Source organism: Erinaceus europaeus, chromosome 3 (assembly GCF_950295315.1).
Source record: "Erinaceus europaeus chromosome 3, mEriEur2.1, whole genome shotgun sequence".
NCBI classification, from domain to species: domain Eukaryota; kingdom Metazoa; phylum Chordata; class Mammalia; order Eulipotyphla; family Erinaceidae; genus Erinaceus; species Erinaceus europaeus.
In genome coordinates, this window is record NC_080164.1 from 111,640,229 (window position 1) to 111,666,172 (window position 25,944).

At 37.4% G+C, this 25,944-nt stretch overlaps 1 protein-coding gene across 2 annotated transcripts in view; it reads right to left on the bottom strand.

The window, feature by feature from the left end:
• Positions 1–890: 890 nt before the first annotated feature.
• Positions 891–25,944, bottom strand: part of CCSER1 (coiled-coil serine rich protein 1) — a 615,589-nt gene continuing 590,535 nt past the window's right edge. For both annotated transcript variants that reach the window (XM_060187734.1, XM_060187733.1), the window contains 2 exons: positions 14,107–14,184; positions 891–1,932 (listed from right to left, as the gene is read on the bottom strand). In XM_060187734.1, coding sequence (XP_060043717.1) covers positions 1,870–1,932; positions 14,107–14,184 — 141 coding nt within the window. In that variant the 3' untranslated portion in view covers positions 891–1,869. The remainder of the gene's footprint in view (positions 1,933–14,106; positions 14,185–25,944) is intronic.

The window sequence follows — 25,944 nt, forward strand, 5'->3', positions numbered from 1 at the left end:
TATTTGGAGTTGGTGACTGAGAGCATTTTGAATGCACTTTAGGTATGTAAGTCATGCAGGTGTTCTTTCATCGATTAATACTGGCACTGTGCTATTTACAACTGTTAGATATATCCTTATCCCTCTTATCTCTCATTTGGGAAGAGATTTTCAATTTTAGTTTTCTTCATCCTCAAGTGCAGTAATTACCATGGTTCTTACACATTTTTCTAAAATAATAATACTCCCACACATTTCTATTTTACTTGATTGTTAATATAATCAAAGACTCCCAAAGTAACACACTAATTGTTAAATGAACAAACTCTATAATAAGCACTTAGAGTAAGTTGAAACACTTTCACCAATAAAGTAAAATCATTAGCATGTAAACAGTTCACTGATTCATATACAACTTGAATTTCATTAAAGAAAAGAAGAAAAAAGTGGTTTGTGAGGCGGCTTCAAACAAAAATGTTAAAGAACAACATGAAATTATACCATTTAAAGGAGATATGTTTTGGTGTCTGTGTGGACAGTTTCTGCATTGTTTTGGAGGAAAAAAAGCTGCCTTTCATTATTGACTTAACCTAGCTGCTCCAAATAATTTCCCCTTTGAATCCTAATCAAAATACCTTTGAGTCCTTTCTTCTTCTTCAAAATGACACTGACCATTCAAGATGATAAAAATCTATACTACAGTGATTTAGTTTGGAAGATCAAGCATATGTATGTATTCATTCTACACTTAAAGATTTCAAACATAAAATAAGACCAAAAGGACTTCACTAAGAAGAGGACAAAAGAGTAATCTCTAGAAAACTGTCAAATAAGTCAAAATAGGTCCTGTATCTTGAATGATTAAAGGGTACTTAGCTGACAAAGTCAACAACACCATGTTTTCATATAAATAAATGTTTCATACAGTACTTTTATTTTAACAACATAGTTTCAAACCAACATTTGATCATTCACATTGTAGGTTACATAAAAATTCAAATAATTTAAGAGTGTTATAAATACTTTTCAACTTTACCACCATCAGTCATGATTATCGAGTCACTTGTTAGCAGAACACAGAGAATTCAGTAAAACCTGCTTCTCTTAGCCCTACAGCTCTTCCATTACAAAGCATCCTGTCCACAACAAGGACTATTGTCCTGGTCTCTCTACCGGGCATTGTGATAACTGAAGTGAGCTATTATAAAAAGGCAGCAGTTGGGAACATATAGAAACCAGGGCACAATGCCAGTGTCTCAGAGACAGACTTTCTCTCCTGACACAGTCAAGAAACCTCCCTTGCAACAGGTTCAGTGTCCAGTAAACTTTCTTCACTTGTTTTGAGACATACTAGGCTTTTGACTTTCTATAGTTAAAAGAAGATGCATTGTTATTTATTTCATCTGAAGACCTACATTCATCTTTCTATTTCAATACCAGTTGCAACTAATTTCACTCTGAAATAGGGGTTGTCTCACTTGGATGAGGGAAGCTAGAAGCGTGGCTTCCAAACTTACTAAATATGCATAAATAAAGACTATAGCCAGAAACACAAATGATATGGATGAGAAAGTTGAACAAAACACATATACTGCCAAGTGGAATATTACATTTCAGAATAGCTGTATATAGCAATAAGTTTTAAATAGATATCTATTATTTGAATGTACAATAAAAATAAGATAGTAATATATTAATCAGATATTCATTAATCAATATTTATGAAATCATGTACAAATGTAAATATATATATAATCTTTGGAATGGAAACATTTCTGCATTACATAGTCTGCAAATAGCATATGTAATGATGAAAAATTGCTTTTATTCTATATTTGAACTTCTGAGAGATAGGTGATAATGCTTCTTATGGTCAAATAAAGATTGAACCTAGGTTGAGATATGAAGAGATTTTTTAAATAAACCTTCAATGCATGTAGGATTCCACAGGGCCTTAAAAAGAAAAGAACAAAAAAATGAATGAATGACATCAAATTAATTAAATGAAATGATACTTTATTTAGTACAAAGATTTAAAATGTTTGAGCATTCAGAACACACACACACACAGATTAACATAAAAATTGCTTCATGATCTTCTACATCAAAACTGCTACTAAGTTTCATTTAAAGTGTGTATGTATATAATGTTTAAATGGTTCTAACTTCCAGTGAAAAATCCTTTGATTCTGAATTATAAGGGGGAAAGAGGAAGATAAACTGACAATACTTCATTAATTATTGCATTCTGGATAAAGTCATCAATATGTTCTATGCAACTCTTTACTCATTCAGTTAAAAACATGAGGAACAGAAGATAATGAATATGTAAGTTTCACAGAAATGTCCTCATGTTGGTCCTACCATATTGAAGTCACTACCCAATATCCTAAGCACAAAGCTCCATTAAGATATCCTGTTCATTGTTACTATTTAAAATATTTACTGAAGCCTTAAGCATAAGGCTAGTAAACATTCTATAGCCTGAACCCTTCACCACAGCATGAATGGAACTGTAGCGAATTATATTCAGTGAAATAAGCCTGTAGGAGAAAGTGAGATACCTAGATGATCTCACTACTATATTAAACTTAATAACCCAGGACGAATCCAAGGGCACAAAGTGGGTGGGGGTGGGGTAGAGGAGAACAGGGGAGTAAGAGAGAGTTGAGGGCCCAGTGTCCTTGTTGGGCAGGGGGTTGGTAGTGGGTGAAGTGGGAAAATATACACCTGGGTATCAAGAAACCATGTAAATTAGAATTTCTTCAATAAAGTGGTAAGGAAAAAAGGAATTTTATTGTGTAGATAATAAGTATAAAAGGCAAAACAGAAAAAAGAAATGCAGGGTCTAAGAACAATAGACTATGGCACTTGCTTATAATGAATATAAAATTTAATTGTAGTAATAGAAAAATATAGAAATGATGGGTCATACTATAAGACAATAGGTTATATGCTAATATAGAAGATATATCACATATGTATTCTATCAACTATTAATATATCACATCAATACACAGAACTTTTGACACAATATAGAACTGACACCTAAACATTTGTATTTATATAAGATAGTCAATTGTAGAGATAGTTCATGCACAGTGTGCAAAGACCCGGGTTCAAGCCCCTGGTCGTCACCAGTAGGGGGGGAGCTTCACAAGCAGGTCTGCAGGCGTCTCTCTGTCTCTCTATATCCCCCTCCCTTCTCAATTTCTCTCTGTCTCGATCCAATAATAAATAAAATTTAAAAAATTAGTAATAATAATAATAATATTTTGAAACAGTTTCTTTGGGTCAGCTAGATAGATCAGTGTGGAGTATCTCTTCTTGATCATGCACATGACCCAGGTTCAGTACTGGCCCACAGTGCATGGAGGTGGGGTGGTGGTGGCTTTGGTGCTCTGATGTCTCTCCCTCTCTGTCTCTACTTCTACCTGAAAAATTGATGTGCAGCAGTGAAACATGAGTGACAACAACAATAGCAGCAAAAGAAAAGAAAGGGAAAAGATGTCAAAAAACAATTATTCTCATGCTAATCCAGACCTCTCACTTTTGTTTTAGGTAAACTTTTATTTAAATTTCTTTATTGGGGGATTAATGTTTTACATTTTTGACAGTAAGTAAAATAGTTTGTACATGCATAACATTTCTCAGTTTTCCACATAACACTATAACCCCCACTAGGTCCTCTGTCATCCTTTTTGGACCTGTACTCTCCTCCCACCCACCTCAGAGTCTTTTACTTTGGTACAATACATGAACTCCAGTTTAGGTTCTACTTGTGTTTTTTCTTCTGATCTTGTTTTTCAACTTCTTCCTGAGAGTGAGATCATCCCATACCGATCCTTTGGTTTCCTACTTATTTCACTTAACATGATTTCTTCAAGCTCCAACCAAGACGTAAACATTTTTATTCTACTTACTTACTTACTTACTTACTTACTTACTTAATTAATTAATTAATTTATTGCCTTCAGGGTTTTTGCTGGGGCTCAGTGCCTGAACTATGAATCCACTGCTCCTTGAGGCTATTTTTTCCTTTTTGTTGCCCTCGTTGCTTATCCTTGTTGTTACTATTATTGTTGTTGTTATCGCTATCGTTGTTGGATAGGGTAGAGAGAAATTGAGAGAGGAGGGGAAGACAGAGACAGGGAGAGAAAGATAGACACCTGCAGACTGGCTTCACCGCTTGTGAAGCGACCCCCCTGCAGGTGGGGAGCCGGGTGCTTAAACCAGGATTTTTATACCGTCCTTACACTTTGCACCATGTGTGCTTAACCCACAGTGATACCGCCCAGCCCCTTTATTTTATTTTTTAAATATTTTCATTTATTTGCTGCATAGAGGCAAAAGAAATCAAGGGTGAAGGGGGAGATAGAGATGGAGAGAGACAGACATCTGTAGCCCTGCTTTACCACTTGTGAAGCTCCTCCTGTAGGTGGGGACCAGGATTGAATTTATGTCATCAAGCACTATAACATGTATGCTCTACCAGGTGTGCCACTGCCTGGCCCCTTTGCATTCTTTTAATTCCTATTGCCTTCAATATATAAAATCTTGCAAAAATGAATATGAATCACATTTTGTTTCTTTTTCCTCCTAATATATTGTAGAGGTTACTGTATTAAAACATTTATGTTTTCTCTTGAGGAGAAGATGGACTTCATTTTGTGAGTAAGCCATTATTAGCTAACTCTGTGGAGAGCATTCTTCAACTACTACCCATAAGGGAAAATCTTACGGCAATGTTATTAGTATAGATGAATGTATACATTTAGGATTTATTCTAGATAGGCTCAAGAATTTTAAAGATATCACTGCTGGTGGAGAATAGAATTATGTATCGTGTTATGGGGAAAGTGACATATTTTTCTGATTCCCTATGAAAAGATACGCTGTCATTTTTCTGAATATCCACTATAATTCTGTTAGATTTCAAAATCCCCATCTGTAGGAGATATTACCATGTGGCAATATGTTCTATAAAGGAAAACCATTATTACCTACATATGTTCATATTATAGAATTACATTTAATTTATATTTAAATCAATAGTCAAATATACAAAAATTACAAAGTAAAAATATAATACAATTACAATAAAACAGTATCTGTTATATGTGATGTCAAAATATATGTTGCTGAGGAGATAGCACAGTGATGTTCACAATAGACTTTCATGCCTGAGGCTTTGTGCTCCAGGGCTTAATCTCCAGCACCTTCACAAACCAGAGATGAACTGTGCTCTGATTAAAATGATAACACCTATGTGCATATATGAAGAGAAACTCTACTGCACTGCAGGTGGGAATGCAAATTGGTACAGTCCCTTTGGAAGACCATGGAGAATCAGGAAATATGGTAGTAACCTAAATGCCCATTGACAGATGACTGGATAAAGAGGTCATAGGACATATACTCAATGAAGACCTATTTGGCAATTAAAAAAGACAATATTGTGTTCCTTGGGACAGAATGGATGGAACTGGAGACAATTGTGCTTAGTAAAATAAATAAGGAAATAAATGACAACTACTGGATGATTTCACTCATATGTGGACTATAGACAACTGAAATACATAAACTTGAAAGAAAAAATTCTATCTAAGACCTTGGGTGAACTATGATGATTGATTATCATTGGGGATTGGGGACACAGAACTTTGACGGTGGGAGTGGTGTGGAACTGTACCACTATTACCTTATAATTTATTTTATTTATGTATTTATTTTCTACTAGAATACTGCTCAGCTCTGACTGATGGTGGTGTGGGGGTTTGAACCTGGGACTTTGCAGGCCCAGGTATGAGAGTCTCTTTGCATAACTATTATGCTATCTACTCCCCCCCATTTTATAATTTTTTAAACCACTAATAAAAATAAAATCATAAAAAATAAGTGATAACAAATTTGTATATGTATATTCCTGTCATATCTTTCAAATACGTATGTATATCTGTTTATATACATGTGGCATATTTATATTCACTGTTTATGTTTATTTTAGCATTATAAAAATCCCAAGAGGAAAATTAGTTATTTTAAATTTTATTTATTTATTTATTTTTGAGAAAATCAAACAGGAATTGAAAGGAAAGTGGAAGATATAGAGGGAGACACCTGCAGAACTGCTTCACCACCTGTGAAGCTGTACCCCTGGAGGTAAGGACTGCAGACATGAATATTGGCCCTTCTGCACTGTAACGTGTGCTCTACTGGGTGCACCACCACCTGGACTCTTTAATTCAAATTCTAAAGGTAGGGTCTGTAGTAACTTTAACATAATTTTGAAAAATAGTCCTCTAGGTGGTATTTTGTTAACACTGCTGTTCCTTACCCATCTGAAAACCTGAAATTAAAAAAAAAACCCAAAAACTGAGGGGCCAAGTGGTGGCTTAACCAGTAGCTCACATAACCAAGCTGAAAGATCAGTGGTTCAAGACCCCAGGACACCCTTGCAGGTTGGGGAGCTTCAAGTGAGGTGGAATAGAGTTGCAGGTGTTTCTCCTGTCTGACTGAACCTGCTTAGAGTAATTTTATTTCTGAATGTTACTCTATATTTAACTACACTAAATGAATTTCCTTCTAATTTAATGCTTAAATCCAAATCAATGAATCCATTTACAATTATAAAATTCATAAAATAAAGACTAATCTGAAGCAGTTCTGACATGTAAAGAACTTCGACTTTAAGTATTCTGAATTGCAAATTATACCCCCTATAGCAACAGTGTTATGAATTTAAAATTCTAATTATCATTTGAACAATGTACCAGTCACATAAGAGTATAATTTCCTCATATTCTTACTTTATAGAGCATGAGGTTAATGTTATATATGGCCATATAGGAAACTTTCTACCATGCAATACTGAAAATTCCTTTTCTCTGTTTGGCAGGAAGTTAAATGTTGATTGAACTTTCAAGAATCTTTGTCTACATACAATTATTTATTAATTGAGAAAGTACTTAATATTTTTATTTAGAAATATTTAAAATCTAGTATTTTAATATCTCTTTCATTTTTTTAAGTTGACACCAGGGTTATCATCGTGATCAGTATCAGCACCATGAGTCCATGGCTCCTGGTGGTAATTTTAACTTTTTTTTTCTATCTTATTTGACAGGATAGAGAAAGACTGAGTGAGGACAGAGAGATATAGAGGGAGAGAGACAGAGAGGCACCTGCAGATCTGTATCACCACTTACAGAGCCTCCTACCCCCACTCCCACAGATGGGGAGTAGGCGCTCAACCCTGGGTCCTTGCACTTGGAATTATGTGCACTCAACTGGGTGTGCTACTGCTTGGATGTTTTAATGGAAGAAGATACAAGGTAGGTAGGTTTTCCTATGTCCCAAATCAGGAGTTCAAATGGTTAAGAAACTTTGGACAGAGAAAGACAATTAAGAGGGCAAAGGATCCTGACAGATCTGCCCTGTTTAATGTTTCAGAAACAAAAACAGGTAGGAGGGTTTTCAAGGAGAACATCAAATTGCACAAGAAAAGTACAGGAGAGAATTAAGTAATATAGTTAATTAAATCCCGATAACCTACTAGAACCAAGGCTCAACCATGACAAAACAGAAAAGCTCTCATTGACAGAGTGTGGAAAATAAAATCTTGTTGTATTTATATGTTTGAAAAAAATCATAATTATTTCAATTAAGAATATATGGATAAATGGTTTTTGCACAGTGAAAAGTTAATTTTTTAGAGTGCCAAATTACTAAGTTTTTAAACATGTCTAAATTAAGTTATAATAGTATTATGAAGTTGGGATATAGTAGTTATACAAATCTAATTTAGTCAAAGTAAAATTTGAATAGCCACTTTAAACATTCCATTAGTAGTCAATATAATTTCCAGTAATGCTTACTACCTACAAACTTTAATAAGTTCACATTCAATCCTAATGTGTATAATACATATAACAAATAAAATTACTTTTGTGCCTGTCAGTCATGAGTTTGTGTTGTATAAGACAACTTCATCAATGTACCCTGGAACCCCACCTCTCCAGAGCCCTACCCCACTACGGAAAGATAGAAACAGGCTGGGAATATGGATCGACCTGCCAGTGCCCATGGTCAGTGAAGAAGCAATTATAGAAGCCATACCTTCCACCTTCTACATCCTATAATGATGCTGGGTCCATGCTCCCAGAGAGATAAAGAATAGGAAAGCTTTCAAGGGAGTAGATAGAATATTCTGGTAGTGGGAATTATGTGGAATTGTACCCCTCTTTGGCCTTATATATATATAATAAATAAAATAAAATGATAAGCATACCTAAAAAATTAAAAACTTAAAAAAAAGAAATTTTGGCCCTTCTCCTCAGAGCCATAAACATTATTTTCCTTTTTTATTAATTATTCCATTCAAGTAACCTGCCTTCCCTCCTATTTTATAGTAAATTTATACATAAAATTATATCATCTCACTTGCCATTAATTATAATACTGATTTCTTACTTACTTAATTCTTCTATATGGGCTCTTATATTGACTCACTTTAGTGATTTTTTAATAGTAAGAGTTCATATATATGTGTATATATATTATTAGATAGGGGAGGCATAGAAAAATTGAGAGGGGGAGATTGAGATGGAGACAGACAGAAAGACTCCTGCAGTTTTGCTTTACCACTTGTGAAGCTTCCCCTCTTCAGGTGGAGACCAGGGGCTTGAACCTGTACACTGTAATGTATGTGATTAAATAGGTGTGCCACCGTCTTACCCCAATAGTAAGAGTTTTCATAGTTAATGCCTAACTTTGCTCTTTTCAATGGAAGTACCTCAAAACTTTCTTAACAGAAAAGACTACTATTTGAATAATGATAATTTTATGTCACAGCTTTATTCTAAAAGGTACAAAGTAGTCACTTCAAAACATCTGTTCTATAGAGCATTGTATATGAAATGATAATTTAGAGAGCAATGTGCTTTTTTGCATAATTTTTGTAAAAAAAAAAGCAAAACAGTGTATATTTATTTGATAAAGATTTTTAGGCTTATAAAAGTCATAGTAGAGTCTTCCAGATAACACATTCACTTACTTTTTCCATGAAATTATTGCATGTTTCCTATAGGAGCTCATTTTTACTGCCACAACTGAGTTCACAAGCACAGAAACAATAAACTCTAATTACAAACTGAAGGTCCATGAATTCAACCCTACCCATGCTAGAAGCAAAGTGGAGGGGGCAGAGGAGGAAGTTATAAAGGAAAGAGAAAGAGGTGGAGGAGGAGAGAGAGGAGAAACTGGAGGAAGAGGTGGGAGAAGACAGACAGACGGGGGGGGGGGGGATAGAAGAAGAGGAAGTAAAGGAAGAAGAGAGAGGATAAAAACAAGAAAGACAAAAGTGTCTGTAATTGAGAATGTGGCTGACTCCACTCCCCATCCCCAGCTTTCTCTTAGGTGGTCATACTGAGTGAATCTGATCTGTGAGGGAGTCTGTGCTTACCTCATATTTTATTAAAAAAAGCATTCTTAGGGACCAGAAGATAATTATCCCAGCATTGCATATACTTTACCATGCATCAAGACCCAAGTCCATGCCATTGGCACCACAGGGGGCATCATGCATGACACCAGAGAAAGCTCAGTAGATGGTGGAGCAGCTCTGTGGTGTCTCTTACCCTATCTCTTTCCCTGCCTGCCTCTACTGATATTAAGAAAAAGAGAGAAGACAAAGAAGAAAGGGGGCGGGAGTTGTGGAATCACACAGATGCAAAAGGTCCTACAGGCAAAGGAAAAGACAGTCAAATTAATAATAAAAATCCACAATTTCATACTGCTAGAATATCATATGCTCCCTGCAACATTTTAGTTATTTATTCTCATTTAACCAAAATGCTGCTTTCAATAGCAATATTACACAATATAAAATAATGTGTAATCTTGAAGCTTCTGTTTGTGTACTTGATGTATATTCCAAAGTTTTGCTTCTACTTTTTAATGCATTCTTGCAATTGGCAACCTTGCTCCATGTCTACAGCTATTCATCTTCCATCCTGTTTTAATAATACAGGTGAGACCTAAGAAATTATTCTTTGATCTTTCAATAAACTAGGTCTGTGCAGACAGAGAGAGGTGAAGCAGGTTAAATTGGCATTGATTACCCAGGACACATTCATCACTTATTTAACAATATTATGTTCATTGGTCTCTGCTGCAACTCTGAAAATTTATTTTTAACTAATGTTTGCCCTGGGCATTAGAAATCAGAACACACTGTATGCTAGCATTGCTTTCAAATCTCATGAGAAATCTGTAGTAGGCTAGAAAATAATTCTTGTCTAAACCTTTGAGCTATTCCCAGTAGTGGACTTCTGGAAAATTTTCTTAGTATTTTCTTTATAATTAATGTCTTCTGGGGAGTTTGTTTCTTATCTTAAGTAAAATACTGGAGCATGAGTTATATTCCTAAGGAAATTGTATTACTGGACATGTGTAGTTTCATGCATTCTAACACTCATCACTAAGATATAATTGACCCTGCAGATTGCAATCTGTGGCAAATTCTTACAACTTTATGAAGCAAGCAAGATAGTTATGACTCATCTATAGCATACAGAGCAGGTGGTGGTGGTGCACCTGGCTGAGCATTCACCTTATGGTATGCAAGGACCCAGGTTCAAATACCTGGTCTCCACCTGTAGGGGGAAAGTTCCATGAGTGTTGAATCAGGGCTGCAGGTGTCTCTCTGTCTCTTTCCATCTCCTTCTCTCCCTCTTCTCTCAACTTATCTCTGTCTCCATCCAATACAAAATAAATAAAAATAATTAAAAAAAAATATAAATAGATATCATATATGTTTGACACATGCCATATTTGTGCAAAATTAAATGACATATTTCAAAGAAGAATGTGAAAAAAGTCTTATGAATCAAATAATATGTGATTCTTGCTATAAATGAAAATTTGAAACATAATAAATACATACCAATGGTATAAGTATATAAATAAATACATAAGCAGATAAAAACACAACTGCTGAATCACATATTCCATATCATCACAAAATCCATCACTTTTGAAGTGCCTGAAAATTTTAAATAGATCCTTTCAATATATTTCCATCCCTAGTTTTTTCCACAGAGGACAAAATTACACAAAGTTACCAACATAAAGTCCAGTGTGTACATCTTTGGTAATTAATCTGTTGATTCTGATATTTTATCCTAGAATATATCTTCAGGAAATACGGAAAATGAAACCATCAGAACAGATACTTATTCTGCATCAGTGACTGTTCAAACCAGAGCAGACACACGTACCAGGGGACCCTTCAAGGAGACAATGCCAAGAAATTGTTATTCCCCAGCCTTCATTCAGTCTAAGAAAGTACATTGAAATCTTCCTAGCAGATGTTATAAGAAGAGAAGCATAGGCAGTTAGCTTTAACAACTGAACCATGTTCATGGCATTGTTTTATTTAAATATTTAGAGAAATAAATAACATTGATAAAATAAAGGAAGAAACAAGAAAATTATGGTGCACAGATAGACAAATGCAGGAGAGAATTCTAGTAGGTACAATTTATCTCCCCACAAGTGCTACTTACTACTTAGTGACCATTTATTTTTTCTTTCTTTTATTCTTCCAGGGTTTTTGCTTGGACTGGGGTGCCAGCACTATGAATCCACTGCTCCCGGTAGCCATTTTTTCCATTTTATTGGATAGGACAGAGAAAAATTGACATAGGAGGGAGATAGAGAGGGAGAGAGAAAGATAGACACATGTAGATCACCACTTGCAAAGCGGTCCCCTGCAGTTGGGAAGGCAGAGAGTCTGGAACCCGGATTCTTACACTTGTTACTATGTGTGCTTACCTGGATGTGCCACCTCCCGGCCCCCTTGTTGACCATTTCTTACAGATACTCTAAAATATTTTACAGTTATCTCTAAATACATGACATTTTATGTCTATAGTCAACCACTTATAAATTTAGTGTCCCAAATACTATCTCCTTAAGTTGAATGGATATACTACTTTATTCTAAATGTATTGTGTGTTTTTCCTTGTCTTTGTCTTAAAAGTACATGCATGTTGGTAGATGGCTAGACATCCCCAGAGATTCAGTAATTCCTCTTTCTTGAAACTCAATTAACTTGTTTGAAAAAATAAAACTAACGGCTTTGAATTAGATGGAGTCCAAGTTAACTTGTATTCCCTGTAATGTTCTATTTTGCTATGTTGAAATAAGATTTAATAGAAACTTTGGATTTATTACTTTTACTAGATACCCATCAGATTTATTCACTAGAAAATACATGGTGTCTGCAAAAGAACCCAAAGGTATTTGCAGAATGCATCAAACTATACAAAAAATTGTGTTAAATCATATTTCAGTCAGTCTTATTATCCAAGAGAAAGGAGAATGAAACTCTAGCTCCCTCTTGGAGATTCACAAAGAATATCCACACCTTCATAGTTCTAAAATGATTTTCAGTTAACAACCTGGGAAATTTAAGTAGGTTTTCTCATGGATAAGCTATGTTAGCAACCCTCTAACATATTTTTAGTATTTTGCAATTACAAAAGCGCTACAATGATATTTTCTCAAAGCAAAGTTAAAGTGAGCTGTAAAAGTGCAAGAAATACATAGGCTCATATTTAAATGTACATTGAGCTGAAAGGCCAAGATCTAGTATACAAGCTCTGCATTCAAAGTTTTAACATGAACAAAAAATCTTTCAAAAGAGAGAAATAATTACTACCGCTAGTCTTCTTCAAAGTTAATAAACTGATTTCTTTTTAAATCATAAGAAATAACAGCACCATTTAAGTAATATAACACTGGTACTTACAAGGTACAGCCATAACAATCACATGATATTTATATATTGAAAGAAAACATGAAAAATGAATATAGAAGTAACCTCAAACATGCAGTATAGCATTTAGTGACTTTTAAGTTTAAAAAATGTATATAAGTATTTTTTTAAATATTTATTTATTTTTCACTTTAGTGGCCCTTTTTATCATCATCATTGCTATTGTTGTTGTTGTTGTTGGATAGGATAGAAAGAAATCGAGAGAGGAGGGGAAGACAGAGAGGGGAGAGAAATATAGACACTTGCAGACCTGCTTCACCGCCTGTGAACTGACCCCCCCTCCCATAGGTAGGGAGCCAGGGGCTCCAACCAGGACTCTTAGGCTGGTCCTTGCGCTTCATGCCATGTTTGCTGAACTCGCTGTGCTACTGCCCAACTACCATATGTAAGTATTTTAAAATAATTTGTTTTTGCTAAAATTCCAAACTTTCACCCCCCCCCAACTGACAAGTCGCTTACATTATGAATATTATTCTATTTTGGGGGGTCGAATACACTGTTGCACTTGTCAATAAAGTGCTAAAGTAATGTTAATGTTTTTAAATAAGATGGAATTCTTTTCAGTTTTAGATTCAAAATAAAGGAGATAATTCCTTTATTCTTTTTTCTTCAAAAGTAATTTCAAGTCAACTTAGGCAAAGGGGAAATTTCATAGCACCAATCAAGAAATTGTAGGTATTTGAATCAGGGTTATCAAAAACAAGAGCGTTACCAGAAGCAATCTTGTATTAATACCTGCTTTACAATCCTTTTTTGACAATTCAACAAATATTTCACACTCAGAAAATGTAGTTAACTTTCAATTAAATTGCTTTTCTACCACCTGAACAGCAGCTCCCAAACTGAAGTATTATTGAAAATTTCTCTGCAAAGCTGTTTCTTTTTATGTGCTAAAATGTAAAAATGATATGCTTGGCCCTTGGTTGATTGCAAATCTAATAACATTATTAAACTGTTAATAAATAAATTAGTACATGCTTAAAAAAATAAATTGTCCCTGCATTCTAATTTGTATCTTGTGCCTGCCTGCAAACCTACTGATTCATTCAAAGACTGCTTCAAAATGCTGGTTTCAAAAACTGAAGAAGAAGGTGGTATGCTAGTCAGTACCTGTAATTATTTCAGTTCCAGGAGGTATTTGGGGATTATTTAAGAGCAAAAGATAAATGGTGCACCACTAAACCCTATTAAATCAATGCATGGACATCGCAGCAAAAGACATAAATAAGCTGTGGAGGTCTGAATACCAATAAAGAAGATAAAAACAGTTTTATATAGCTACTTACATCATAGCCTAGCAGCTCAGTCTGTGTGGATTTGTCTACTCTTGAAGCAAAAGCCTTCTGGAAATGCTGGGCTTTTTCCTGCAAAGAATAAGGAAATAAACAAATAACCGAACTGTTGGTGAGTCACTCCTATATAAAAATTCTCCCCATGCTAAAATCTGATGGGTGTACAGCTCATGACCCTCTCCGTGTGCACACTTTGCTTTGTTGGTGCTTTGCATTGCAGCTCAAAGATTTAGTTTCTGTTATCAGGTGCGAACTACCACACCTTTGGCATCTTTTCTTTTTGGTTCAGGAAGCACTGAGTCTGTAGCGCAGTTGCAACCTAGAATGAGTACTTGCTTAAGAAGGGTAAAAGCTTATCCTGTGTTTCATGTCAGCTGATTTTTGAAGTAATTGACAAGACTTTACTGGATTAAATTCAGAGTTCTTACATTTAAAACTTAAGAGAATTTCAATCTTTATTACCCAGCAAATGCATTTAGTGGATTTTATTTTTTGTCTTTTTAAAATATTCATCTAGCTATCATGGGAGGGAAAGGAAGAGGGTGAAAGCACTGACTTAGGGTGGTGCCAGGGATAGAATTTAGGACCTGTGGGACTTCACAGTATGAATGCTCTAACATGTTGAGCTATCTCCCTGGCCCCTTTTTCTTTCTACTTCTCAAATTTCTCCTTCTGGAATCTTCACACATATATATAGTAAGGAATTCAGCAAACAGCCAGCTTGTTATAAGTATCAAGGATAAAAGCAAACATATTCATTGTGGCTTATAAGTTCACTTCTCATTCCTAAACATGTCACTTAAAAGGGAGCCATGAATTATTCACTGTGTTCCCAGCACAGGTATGAGTGTTGAATTCAAGTGAGTTTTTTAAAATTATTTTTTAATTATGAGTTCTATCATTTATAATAAGAAAGAGACAACGTAGAAAGTAACTTGGGAATTTCTAGTAGACTCTACTATTGCTTTAGCATGTGTCATGTGAAGATTTCTTTCACTTTCTTCTGAATGCTCATTAAAATTATTGTGGAATCTTGTAACTGGAGAAATGGCTCTATAAACACAGGAATCAGAACAAAGGTCATGACACCTGGAATGCTGGATCACAGTTTAATTCTGGCACCAGAACCAACTCATACTAAAAATTTCTGGACTCTGATGTTCAGTAATATTTCCCTTTTATACCAAAAGAAAGGTTGACAAAAAAAAAAAAAAAAGATTCACATTAAGGACTAAGATTGGCAGAGGCCATAATGGTCAAAAGCTGATCAGGACTTTTACAAATACCTGAAGCTGGGGGTAGGGGGGTCAGGTGGTGGCACACTGGGTTAAGCACACATAGTACAAAGCATAAGCACCAAGCAAGTATCCTGATTCAAGCCCCCAGGTCCCCACCTGCATGGGGGTCACCTCACAGGTAGTGAAGCAGGTCTGCAGGTGTCTATTTTTCTGTCCTTCTCTACCCCCCCTCTCAATTTGTCTTTGTCCTATACAATAAAATGGGGAAAAAAAAGCCCTCCAGGAGCAGTGGATTCAAAGTGGTAGGCATTGAGCCCCAGCGATAACCCTAGAGGAAAAAACAAACAAAAAACCCAGAAGCTGGCTTTAAATCTGCGAGGCTTTTTACAAACACCAAAAGGAAGAGGGAGTTAGGTTTAGGGTTTATGGGTGGCTTAAAGAAGCCTGGTACAAACAGTTGCCATTAATTCCTAGACACCACTTCAGACCAGTAGGTAAAGTACACTCTGTGTATATGTGAGGTCCCAGACAAAGGTTCCCAGTACCACCAAAAATAAGAATATGACTGTTCATTGCTCTACTGCCATACACTCTCATAAAATGAGTACATCTTTAAAATTAAAAAAAAATAGTGATAGAAACTGTAATTAATCTCTTTTTTTTTATCCCCAGAAAGGGCAAATGGTGAATAGAGACTTCACAACCAATAAATACTACTGCCTAAAACTTGTTTCTTCCTTCTAACTTTCTAACACCTGTACTCAATTTTGAATGACATGTGTAAGTTATAACAAAATATGACCATACATTAGGTGAACATAATTTATTTTGACTTGTTGAAATATAGACAAGAACTATCACTTGCACTATAGTCTCACTCTTTCTGATTTCCATACCACAAAACTCCTACCACTGCCTTTCAGAGGAAGTACAATGAAGATTAGATAATTCATGTCTATGCAAAGCAGATGAAGTTAGATTTTTTAAATTCTATTTTTAATTATTGGATAGAGACAGAGAGAAATTGAGAAGGTAGGGGGAGGTAGAGAGTCAGACAACAGGGAGACAACTGTAGCCCTGTTTCACCACTGATGAAGCTTCTGCCTTGCAGGTGGGGACCAAGGGCTTGAGCCCAGGTCTTTATGCACTGGAATATGTGCACTTAATCAGGTGCGCCACTGCCTGGCCCTGAAGTTAGATTTTAATAGTTTGAAAAGCATAAGTAGAAACACGATGTATTTAATTTGTAAATTGAAAAGTTACAAAACATTTTTATTTAGACTCACATTGGGGTGGGAGAAAGTAGGAGGTCGTTATACTGTGTGAAGGAAGCAGTAATGTTTGCTATCTTTGAGGACTGTGGAGAGGTTTATCTACTTTTGAAGTAGATCTCCTTTTAAAACTGTAAGTACTTGAAAAGTTCATTTTATTGTAAATGTGTGACCATATAAACATCTGTACATGAAGCTGAGGCTGAACCAAAGTCTAGAGTGAAGAAAAATGCATAACAAATGTTTAGACAGTGCTTCAACTCATAATTCTATGTTCAAAGGCATCTACCATAAGGATAGAAGCAGAAAAGAAGTGACCTGGGCCAGGTGGTGGTGCACCAGGTTAAGTGCACATGTTACACAGGTTCACGCCCCAGGTCCCCACCTGCAAGAAGAAAGCTTCACAAGTGGTGAAGCAGTGCTGCAGACCTCTCTCTCTCTCTCTCTCTCTGTCTCTCTCTCTCCCTCCCTCTCCTCCTCTCCTGATTTCTAGCTGTCTCTATCTAATGAATAAAGATAATATATAAAAACAGAAAAAAGAATTGGCCTTAATTGTAAAACTTAGAAAATTTAAATCAAGGTTAACAAATAAACCAAAAAATTAATCAGCTTCATTAATAGTCCAGCCAGAACCAAGCCTACTCAAGAACAGTGATAGTGAGAAAATTAGAGATAAACCACACACATCTCTAATGAGCTCTGTTTCTGCTCCCTTTTCCATATGTTTTCACACTAAAAGATAAGATACATTTGAATAATTAATTCTATATGGAGGGATATGCATATAATTTAAGCATGGATAACAAGTTTTCAGAAGACATAGATGCAATAACGTAGAATGAAATATTAGTTTTGTATCATGATAGAAAGAAAATATATGTGGGTTTATGATGTTTCTATAGTTTACAAATAGAAGACTAAATAAAGACTGGCATTCTACACAGAAGTGGAAATGTGAAGACAAAGCAAAATAAGATAAAATGTGAAAAACTTAGCTGAAATAAAAGTTAAATGTGGACTAGACATGGATTCCTTTGGATAACATTACTAGATCAAGCATAGTAATCTAAAAATAGATTCTATAGAAGCTGGAAAACCATTACTAGTATTAATATGTGTGTGTGTGTGTGTGTGTGTGTGTGTGTGTATGTGTGTGTGTGTATGTGCGGTGTCTGTGGTAGATGGATGTGTGTGTGTGAGCATATGTGTAAGTACTTGTGTGCAAGCCAGATTGTGGATATTCACAGAATCTACTCTCTGCAATACCTTCTATCCACATAAGTATATGTCTATCTAATTAAATATATATTTACATTCTATTAATGAAAAATATCTACCCTTTGGGCTGGATAGCAAAATAGCTCACTTGTACAGTACTGTGTTACCATGAGTAACATGCAAATTTGAGTCCAGTTTCCATCCCATTGAAGTAAGATTCAGTGCTGAGGTCTCTCTCTCCCTCTCCCTCTCCCTCTCCCTCTCCCTCTCCCTCTCCCTCTCCCTCTCCCTTTCCCTCTCCCTCTCTGTCTCTGCCATTCTGTTTCTGTCTATCTGTAAAATAATTTCCCTATTGAGTCTCTAAGAAAAGCAAATAATAGGCACCCTAGACATGTTTTATTTTCTAACTTCATATGCATACATACAGACACACCTGATGAAGGAAACACTGATGAGTGAAAAATAAAACAAGATAAAATAATGACAAAGCCACCTTAACGTTGCCTAAAAACAAAGACTTAAACTTCCTCAGCTAGAGAAGTTAAAAGTACTGGCAGTCATTCAATCTTATTTTTCAGGAGACTTCTGAAGGCATTACCATGGGGTAACAGCTGTTTCACATCATTACCCCAATCAATTAGAGCAAGGAAAAATCAGCTGAAACCTTAACAAAATATAGCCAGTATTTGATCAGAAACTCACTAAGTCACAGGTGAGTACTTATGTGTGGTAAGAGATTGGAAAAGGGGTGAAAGAGAGGTTCTCAGGACTCAAGAAGCTGGACTAAATGGCAGCAGAGCACATTGCTGGTGGCAGGAAAGTGGGTTTGGGTGCTTAAACTCAACAACAACAGAATATCGAACTACCACAAGGACATACTAGTGGCATGTATGGGGGAAATCTGGCTAAATTTAAATACCTCTGACAGATTCAAGCTCCCACAGGTGGCTAGAAAAACAGATCCCACCCAATCCCCAGCATTATAGCAAGCAGGAAGGAAGTGGAGTACATCACTCTAAGGAGGAGTTAAATCAACATCTGTAAAAAAAAAAAAAGACTAAACTAAAAATTCTACTCATTTAAATGATTAGATACTCTTCTGAATAACATAGATCACAAACAATATTTAAAATTCTAGCTTATCGGAGGTAGAGCCAAGATGGCAACTGGAATGCAGCAGCACCCGTGGGCTTTGACATCAACTGTTAGAAAGCCTTGAAATCCTGGCCTTCAGTGAGACACTGTCTGAACTGGAAGATGCTTTGAAAAGGGTTAAACTGGGAACAGCTGCTGGCTATGATAACATCACCCCAGAACTCATTCTTAACCCGGGTCCCGCGGCAAAGAAGTGGCTCACTTCATTCCTGTCCCACATCTTGGAATCTGAGTCTATGCCCAAAGTTTGGCGTCGTGCGAAAATTATAGCGGTTTTGAAACCAAAGAAAGACCCAACACTGGCCGCCAGCTATAGACCAATTTCTCTCCTCTCCATGTGTTACAAACTCCTTGAGAGGCTGCTTCTGTCACGTATTTCTCATCTTACAGAGAAATTCCTATTACCCGCCCAACCTAGTTTCCACCCAGGAAGACCTACCTGTGAACAAACCCTGGCTCTCTCAACTTACATTGAAAATGGATTCCAGAAGAATTTAAAGACGGGTGCTGTCTTTTTTGATCTCACAGCAGCCTATGACACGGTCTGGCACCGTGGTCTCCTAGTCAAGATCTCAAGATGCCTGCCTCCATGGGTGGCCAACACTATATCGTTTCTTCTCCAAAACAGAAGATTCCGGGTGCATCTGGGTGACAAGTCTAGCAGATGGAGACTTGTCTCAAGTGGCCTCCCCCAGGGCTCTGTTCTGGCTCCTACACTATTTAATATTTACATCAATGACCTCCCAGAAACTTCTTCAAGGAAGTTCATCTACGCCGATGACATCTGCTGTGCAACTCAGGCATCCAAGTTTGACATCCTTGAGGAAACACTCACGAAAGACATGTCTCTGATATCTGATAACTGTAAAAAATGGCGACTAATCCCTAGCACTGCAAAAACGGTATCATCTGTTTTCCATGTACACCATGCCTCGGCCTTGCGTGAGCTTAATGTGCAGCTTGACGATATGCGAATCCAGCATGAAGCCCAGCCAGTCTATCTTGATGTTACTCTCGATCGCACCCTGTCATTTCACAAACATCTCATAAAAACTGCAGCAAAGGTGGGCGCGAGGAATAACATCATTGCAAGACTGGCCAGCTCCACATGGGGCGCGAGCGCTTCCACACTACGATCATCATCTCTGGCATTATGCTATTCCACTGCAGGATACTGTGCCCCAGTATGGTTCTGTAGCCCCCATGTCCACTTGGTCGATTCCAAATTATATTCCTCCATGAGGATAATTTCTGGAACCATCCGTTCCACCCTGGTTCCATGGCTGCCAGTTCTTAGCAACATCGCCCTGCCAGATATTCGTCGGGATGCGGCATCATCTAAGTTCATTTCCCACGTCTACGCTTGACCGGACCCGCCAATATATGCGGATATCTTCGCCCACCCTGTCCAACGCTTGATGTCTCGTCACCCAATCTGGTCCCCTATGCCTACACTGAACTTCTCTGTTCCAGACTTTTGGAAACAGAGTTGGCAGTCAGCTGAGGTAAAGAACAAACACCTCATCACAGACCCCTGCAAGCGTCAACCCGGCTTTGACCTAGCACGTTATGATTGGGCCCTCCTCAATCGCTATTGATCAGGCCATGGCCGGTGCGCCGCTATGTTCCATAGCTGGGGAGCCAGAGACGACCCGAACTGCCCCTGCAGCTACAGACAGACTATGACCCAGATAGTCAATGACTGCCTCCTCTCCAGATTCAAAGGAGGTCTCGAAACTTTACATCAGGCTCAACCTGACGCTGTTGACTGGCTACGGAAGAAGGGCAAACGCTAGAAGAAGAAGAAGTGGGACAAGCAAGGAGGCATCCTAAAGGTAGACCAGGGAGGTGATTATAATTCAATTTGGGTTAAAAATTAGAGCAAAAAGAAAGGAAATTTCTTGATTATGTCTCTCAGTCCCCCTGTCCCCATAACCAGACCCCAGGGGTAGGGAGCTGCTGCTAGCAGGTTCCCTGTGGAGTTCCCTTCTTTACCAAGATTCCTGGCCCACTGGGGTGCCATTAAACCCTGCTTCCAAATAATCTAGGCTATTTCTGTTGTTCCTCTGAGTAAGGGACTTAGACCCATTCAAGTGACAATTAGCTAATCAAGCAAGCCTCACCCAGCCTGGGAAATACTGCTTGAAAGTTTTTTTTTCTTTTTTTCATGTTCGTTTTGTATTGTGTTTTCTTTCTCAATCAGTTGTCTAGACTAAATGTACATAGGCTAACAGGAAGCTGTCCAAGCTGTAGACCCATTGCTTGGGCTTTTTACTCTGTTCTATTTTACAAATACTATCATATCCCATATCCCTTCCCCCCCTCAGGTGACCAAAATTAACACTTAGTATACTTTCCATTACTAGACAATAAGAATTATCACCCACTGTGAGAGAAACTTGTCTCACTTTTCATACCTTCTCTATACAATATCGCCCTTCTCCCACCTCCAAGCCAATTAAAAAAAAAAAAATATATATATATATAACTCTCCTTTCACTGCTTTTTTTTTCTGTTTCCTTCTTTTTTCTTTTCTCTATTTTTCCCCCTGTCTTCCTTTATCCCTTCCTCCTCCCTCTGCCTTCTTAATTCACTGATACTTATTGGTGAACTATTTCAGGGAAGAAGTCTGACTCAGAGCGGACCCTCTTTGTGTGTGTCTCTGCTCTACTTCCCCTTCCCCTCTTGATACCCCTAGAATCTAGAGTGGACAATAGATTTGCATCACTGTCTATTCCTGCTATCCCTTTTTTCCTTTCTCTTTCTTTTTCATTTAGATTTGGTTGCTATTTATTCTTGAACTGGAGACATTGTGGGACTAAATGGTATTGGTTAAACTGCTTCAGTCATTGCTTTAGTTACTATTGTAATTTCTGAGGGTGGTGATTACATTTGTCATAAAGGTATTTAGTATAGTGTGGCTTGTACATAAAACAAAGCAACTGAGGAACAACATAACATAAAAATAATAAAAAAAACATTAAAAATGGTTAGATCAAGAGCAAATAAAACTTCTAATACAATGAATGAAGACTAGAAGAAACTACAAATCAGCCAGAAGTAACCATAGGTAAGAAAAGCATGCAAGCAATAATAAATTTATTAATCACAGAAATGAAAACAACTTTTGAGGAAAGGAATAGCAGTATTAGGGAAACAACAGATGAGACCCTCAAGGAAAATATTAACTACCTTGAGGCAATTAGAGAACTTAAAGCTGAAATAGCTGTAATGAAGAAAGCAGTCGAGGGAAGGGAAAGCAGACTAGCAGAAGCAGAAAACAGAATTAGCCAGACAGAGGGTGAGCTAGAGAAAACTAAGAAAGAGGTGAAAGAGCTCAAAAAGAGATTGAGAGACACTGAAAAGAACAACAGAGACATATGGGATGATACTTCTCAAGAGAAGTAACATTCGTATAATTGGCCTGATAGAGGAAGAAAGAGAGGAAGAGGAAATAAGCATTCTAGAGGAAATTATAGAAGAAAAATTCCCAGACCTGAACAACAGAAAGGACATTAAGATCCAAGAGGTTCAGAGAGTCCCAAACAGAATCAACGCAGACCTGAAGACACCAAGACACATCACAGTCAAAATGAAAAGAAATAAGGATAAAGAAAGGACCCTAAAGGCTGCAAGAGAAAAACAAAAAATCATATACAGGGAAAAACCTATAAGACTATTGGCAGACTTCTCTACCCAAACTCTAAAGGCCAGAAGAGAATGGCAAGATATCTATCAAGCCCTGAATGAAAAAGGGTTTCAACCAAGGATAATATATCCCGCTAGACTTTCATTCAAACTAGAAGGAGTCATCAAAACATTCTCAGACAAACAACAGTTAAAGGAAGCAACTATCACCAAACCAGCCATGAAAGAGGTTCTAAAAGACCTCTTATAAACAAGAACATCACTATAATACTTGCAACATATCAAATAAAAACTTGTTGAACAATGGCACTACAACACATTAAATCCATAATATCAGTAAATGTCAATACCTTAAACTCACCCATCAAAAGGGACAGAGTGGGAGGATGGATCAGAAAACATAAACCAATCACATGCTGCCTGCAAGAATCCCACTTGACCCAACAAGATAAACACAAACTTAAACTGAAAGGATGGAAAACTATCCTACAGGCTAATGGACCACAAAAAAAGGCAGGAACAGCCATTCTCATCTCTGACACAATAGATTTTAAATTAAATAAAGTAATAAAAGATAGGCAAGGTCATTACATAATGATTAAAGGATCAATCAGCCAAGAAGATATAACAATTATTAACATCTATGCACCCAATGAGGGACCATCTAAATACATCAAACACCTTCTCAAAGAACTTCAAGAATACATCAATAGTAATACAATAATAGTGGGATACTTTAACACCCCACTCTCACACTTAGACAGACCAACAAAACACAGAATCAACAAAGAAACAAGAGAATTAAGTGAAGAGATGGACAGACTAGACCTGTTGGACATTTTCAGAACTCTTCACCCCCCAAAATTGGAATACACATTCTTTTCAAATCCACACAACACATAAACAAGGATAGACCACATGTTAGGCCACAAAGACAGCATCAATAAATTCAAGAGCATTGAAATCATCCCAAGTATCTTCTCAGACCACAGTGGAGTAAAACTAACACAGAATGGGAGAAGATCTTCACATGCCAAACATCAGACAAGAGACTAATCACAAAAATATACAAAGAGCTCAGCAAACTTAGCACCAAAAAAGCAAATGACCCCATCCAAAAATGGGCAGAGGATATGAACAAAACATTCACTTCAGAGGAGATCCAAAAGGCTAACAAACATATGAAAAACTGTTCCAGGCCGCTGATTGTCAGAGAGATGCAAATAAAGACAATATTGCGATACTACCTCACTCCTGTGAGAATGGCATACATCAAAAAGGACAGCAGCAACAAATGCTGGAGAGGCTGTGGGGACAAGGAACCCTTCTACACAGCTGGTGGGAATGTAAATTGGTCCAGCCTCTCTGGACATCAGTCTGGAGAACTCTCACAAGGCTAGACATAGACCTTCCATATGACCCAGTAATTCCTCTCCTGGGGATATACCCCAAGGATTCCATAATGCCCAACCAAAAAGATGGAAAAGATGTGTGTACATCTATGTTCATAGCAGCACAATTCATAATAGCTAAAACCTGGAAGGAACCCAGGTGCCCAACAGCAGATGTGTGGCTGAGAAAGCTGTGGTACATATAAACAATGGAATACTATGCAGCTATTAAGAACAATGAGCCCACCTTATCTGACCCATCTTGGACAGAGCTAGAAGGAATTATGTTAAGTCAGCTAAGTCAGAAAGATAAAGATGAGTATGGGATGTCCCCACTCATCAACAGAAGTTGAGAAAGAAGAACAGAAAGGGAAACTAAAAGCAATTAAATCGAGAGTTGCGCACCAATGTAAAAACACTGTGGTGAAGGGGAGGGTGGCCATTGGGCTTCCCGGCATGGTGGAGGATGGGGGTACGGGGGTGGGTGGTGGGGATGGGACACAGTCTTTTGGTGGTGGGAGTGGTGTTTATGTACAATCCTATTAAAGTGTAAGCATTATATAAACCACTATTTAATTAATATGAGAGGCGAAAAACTGATGATATGTCTAAAACACAGACTGAGTCTTTTTAAACATAGGCTGTCTTTGATATGTTCTCTCCCAAAAGCCTAGACCAGGGAGAACAGAAACAACCGACAGCACAGCTATATACAAGATGCTGGGTACTATACCCCAAACCCTATCAAAATGACTTTCCAAAGTTAAACCTATCACCAAATAATGTGATGATAACAATAACTATCCATTGTCTTCTTGAACCCTAAGACAACAGGAATCTCACATTTCCACTACAGAGCCTATATTTCCCCCAGTCCTGGAACCTTAGGGTGGGGCCCACTTTTCTGCATGCTGCTCTCAATTCAAATCAAATAATATTGCATCCGCGGATCACAACCTAATCAACACAACAAGTGCCACCCCAGCATGCTTCAGCTCAGACTGTGACCAGAGACTTCAGGTGTGGAATGACAACCCTTCAGCTTCATCACTCGGGTGAGACCTTTCCTTTTATAGTATTCTCTAATTCCATTCCAGGTGTTCCACTCCCCAATAAAGTCCCCAAACCTAGATATAGTCCAGGTCCTCTGAGATAGAGCATAGGTTCACCCGTGCCCATAAACTAGGGGAAAAATATATACCTGAAAGCAGAAGTACACAAGAGCATGCAGGGAATACCCCCAACACTTCATTTGCACTACTACAGTCTTTAGGTCCATGATTGTTCAACAATTTGTTTGCCTTTGTATTTTAACTCTCTTTTCAGCCACCAGGTTCCGGATGCCAGGGAGATGCTGACCAGACTTCCCTGCACAGACGACCCCATCAATGTGTACTGGAGCTCCACTTCCTCAGAGCCCCACCCTACTAGGGAAAGAGAGAGTCAGACTGGGAGTATGGATGGACCAGTCAACACCCATGTTCAGCGGGGAAGCAATTACAGAAGCCAGACCTTCCACCCTCTGCAACCCACAACGACCCTGAATCCATACTCCCAGAGAGATAGAGAATGGGAAGGCTATCAGGGGAGGGGGTGTGATATGGAGATCGGGTTATGGGAATTGTGTGGAATTGTACCCCTCTTATTCTATGGTTTTGTTAATGTCTCCTTTCTTAAATAAAAAAAAAAGAAAGAAAAATTCTAGCTTATCTTTGTATTTTTTTATCTTAGATATTATTATCTACCATATCTACTCTAGTAGATATGATCTACTAGATATGATCATCTCTAGATTATCTTTAAGATTGTTGCAAGGCAAACTACATGCAGCGAAGCAAGGTTAAAAGACAGCTCAGTGGGGCTGGGTCGTAGCGCATCTGGTTGAGCACACATGTTAAAATGCGCAAGGAC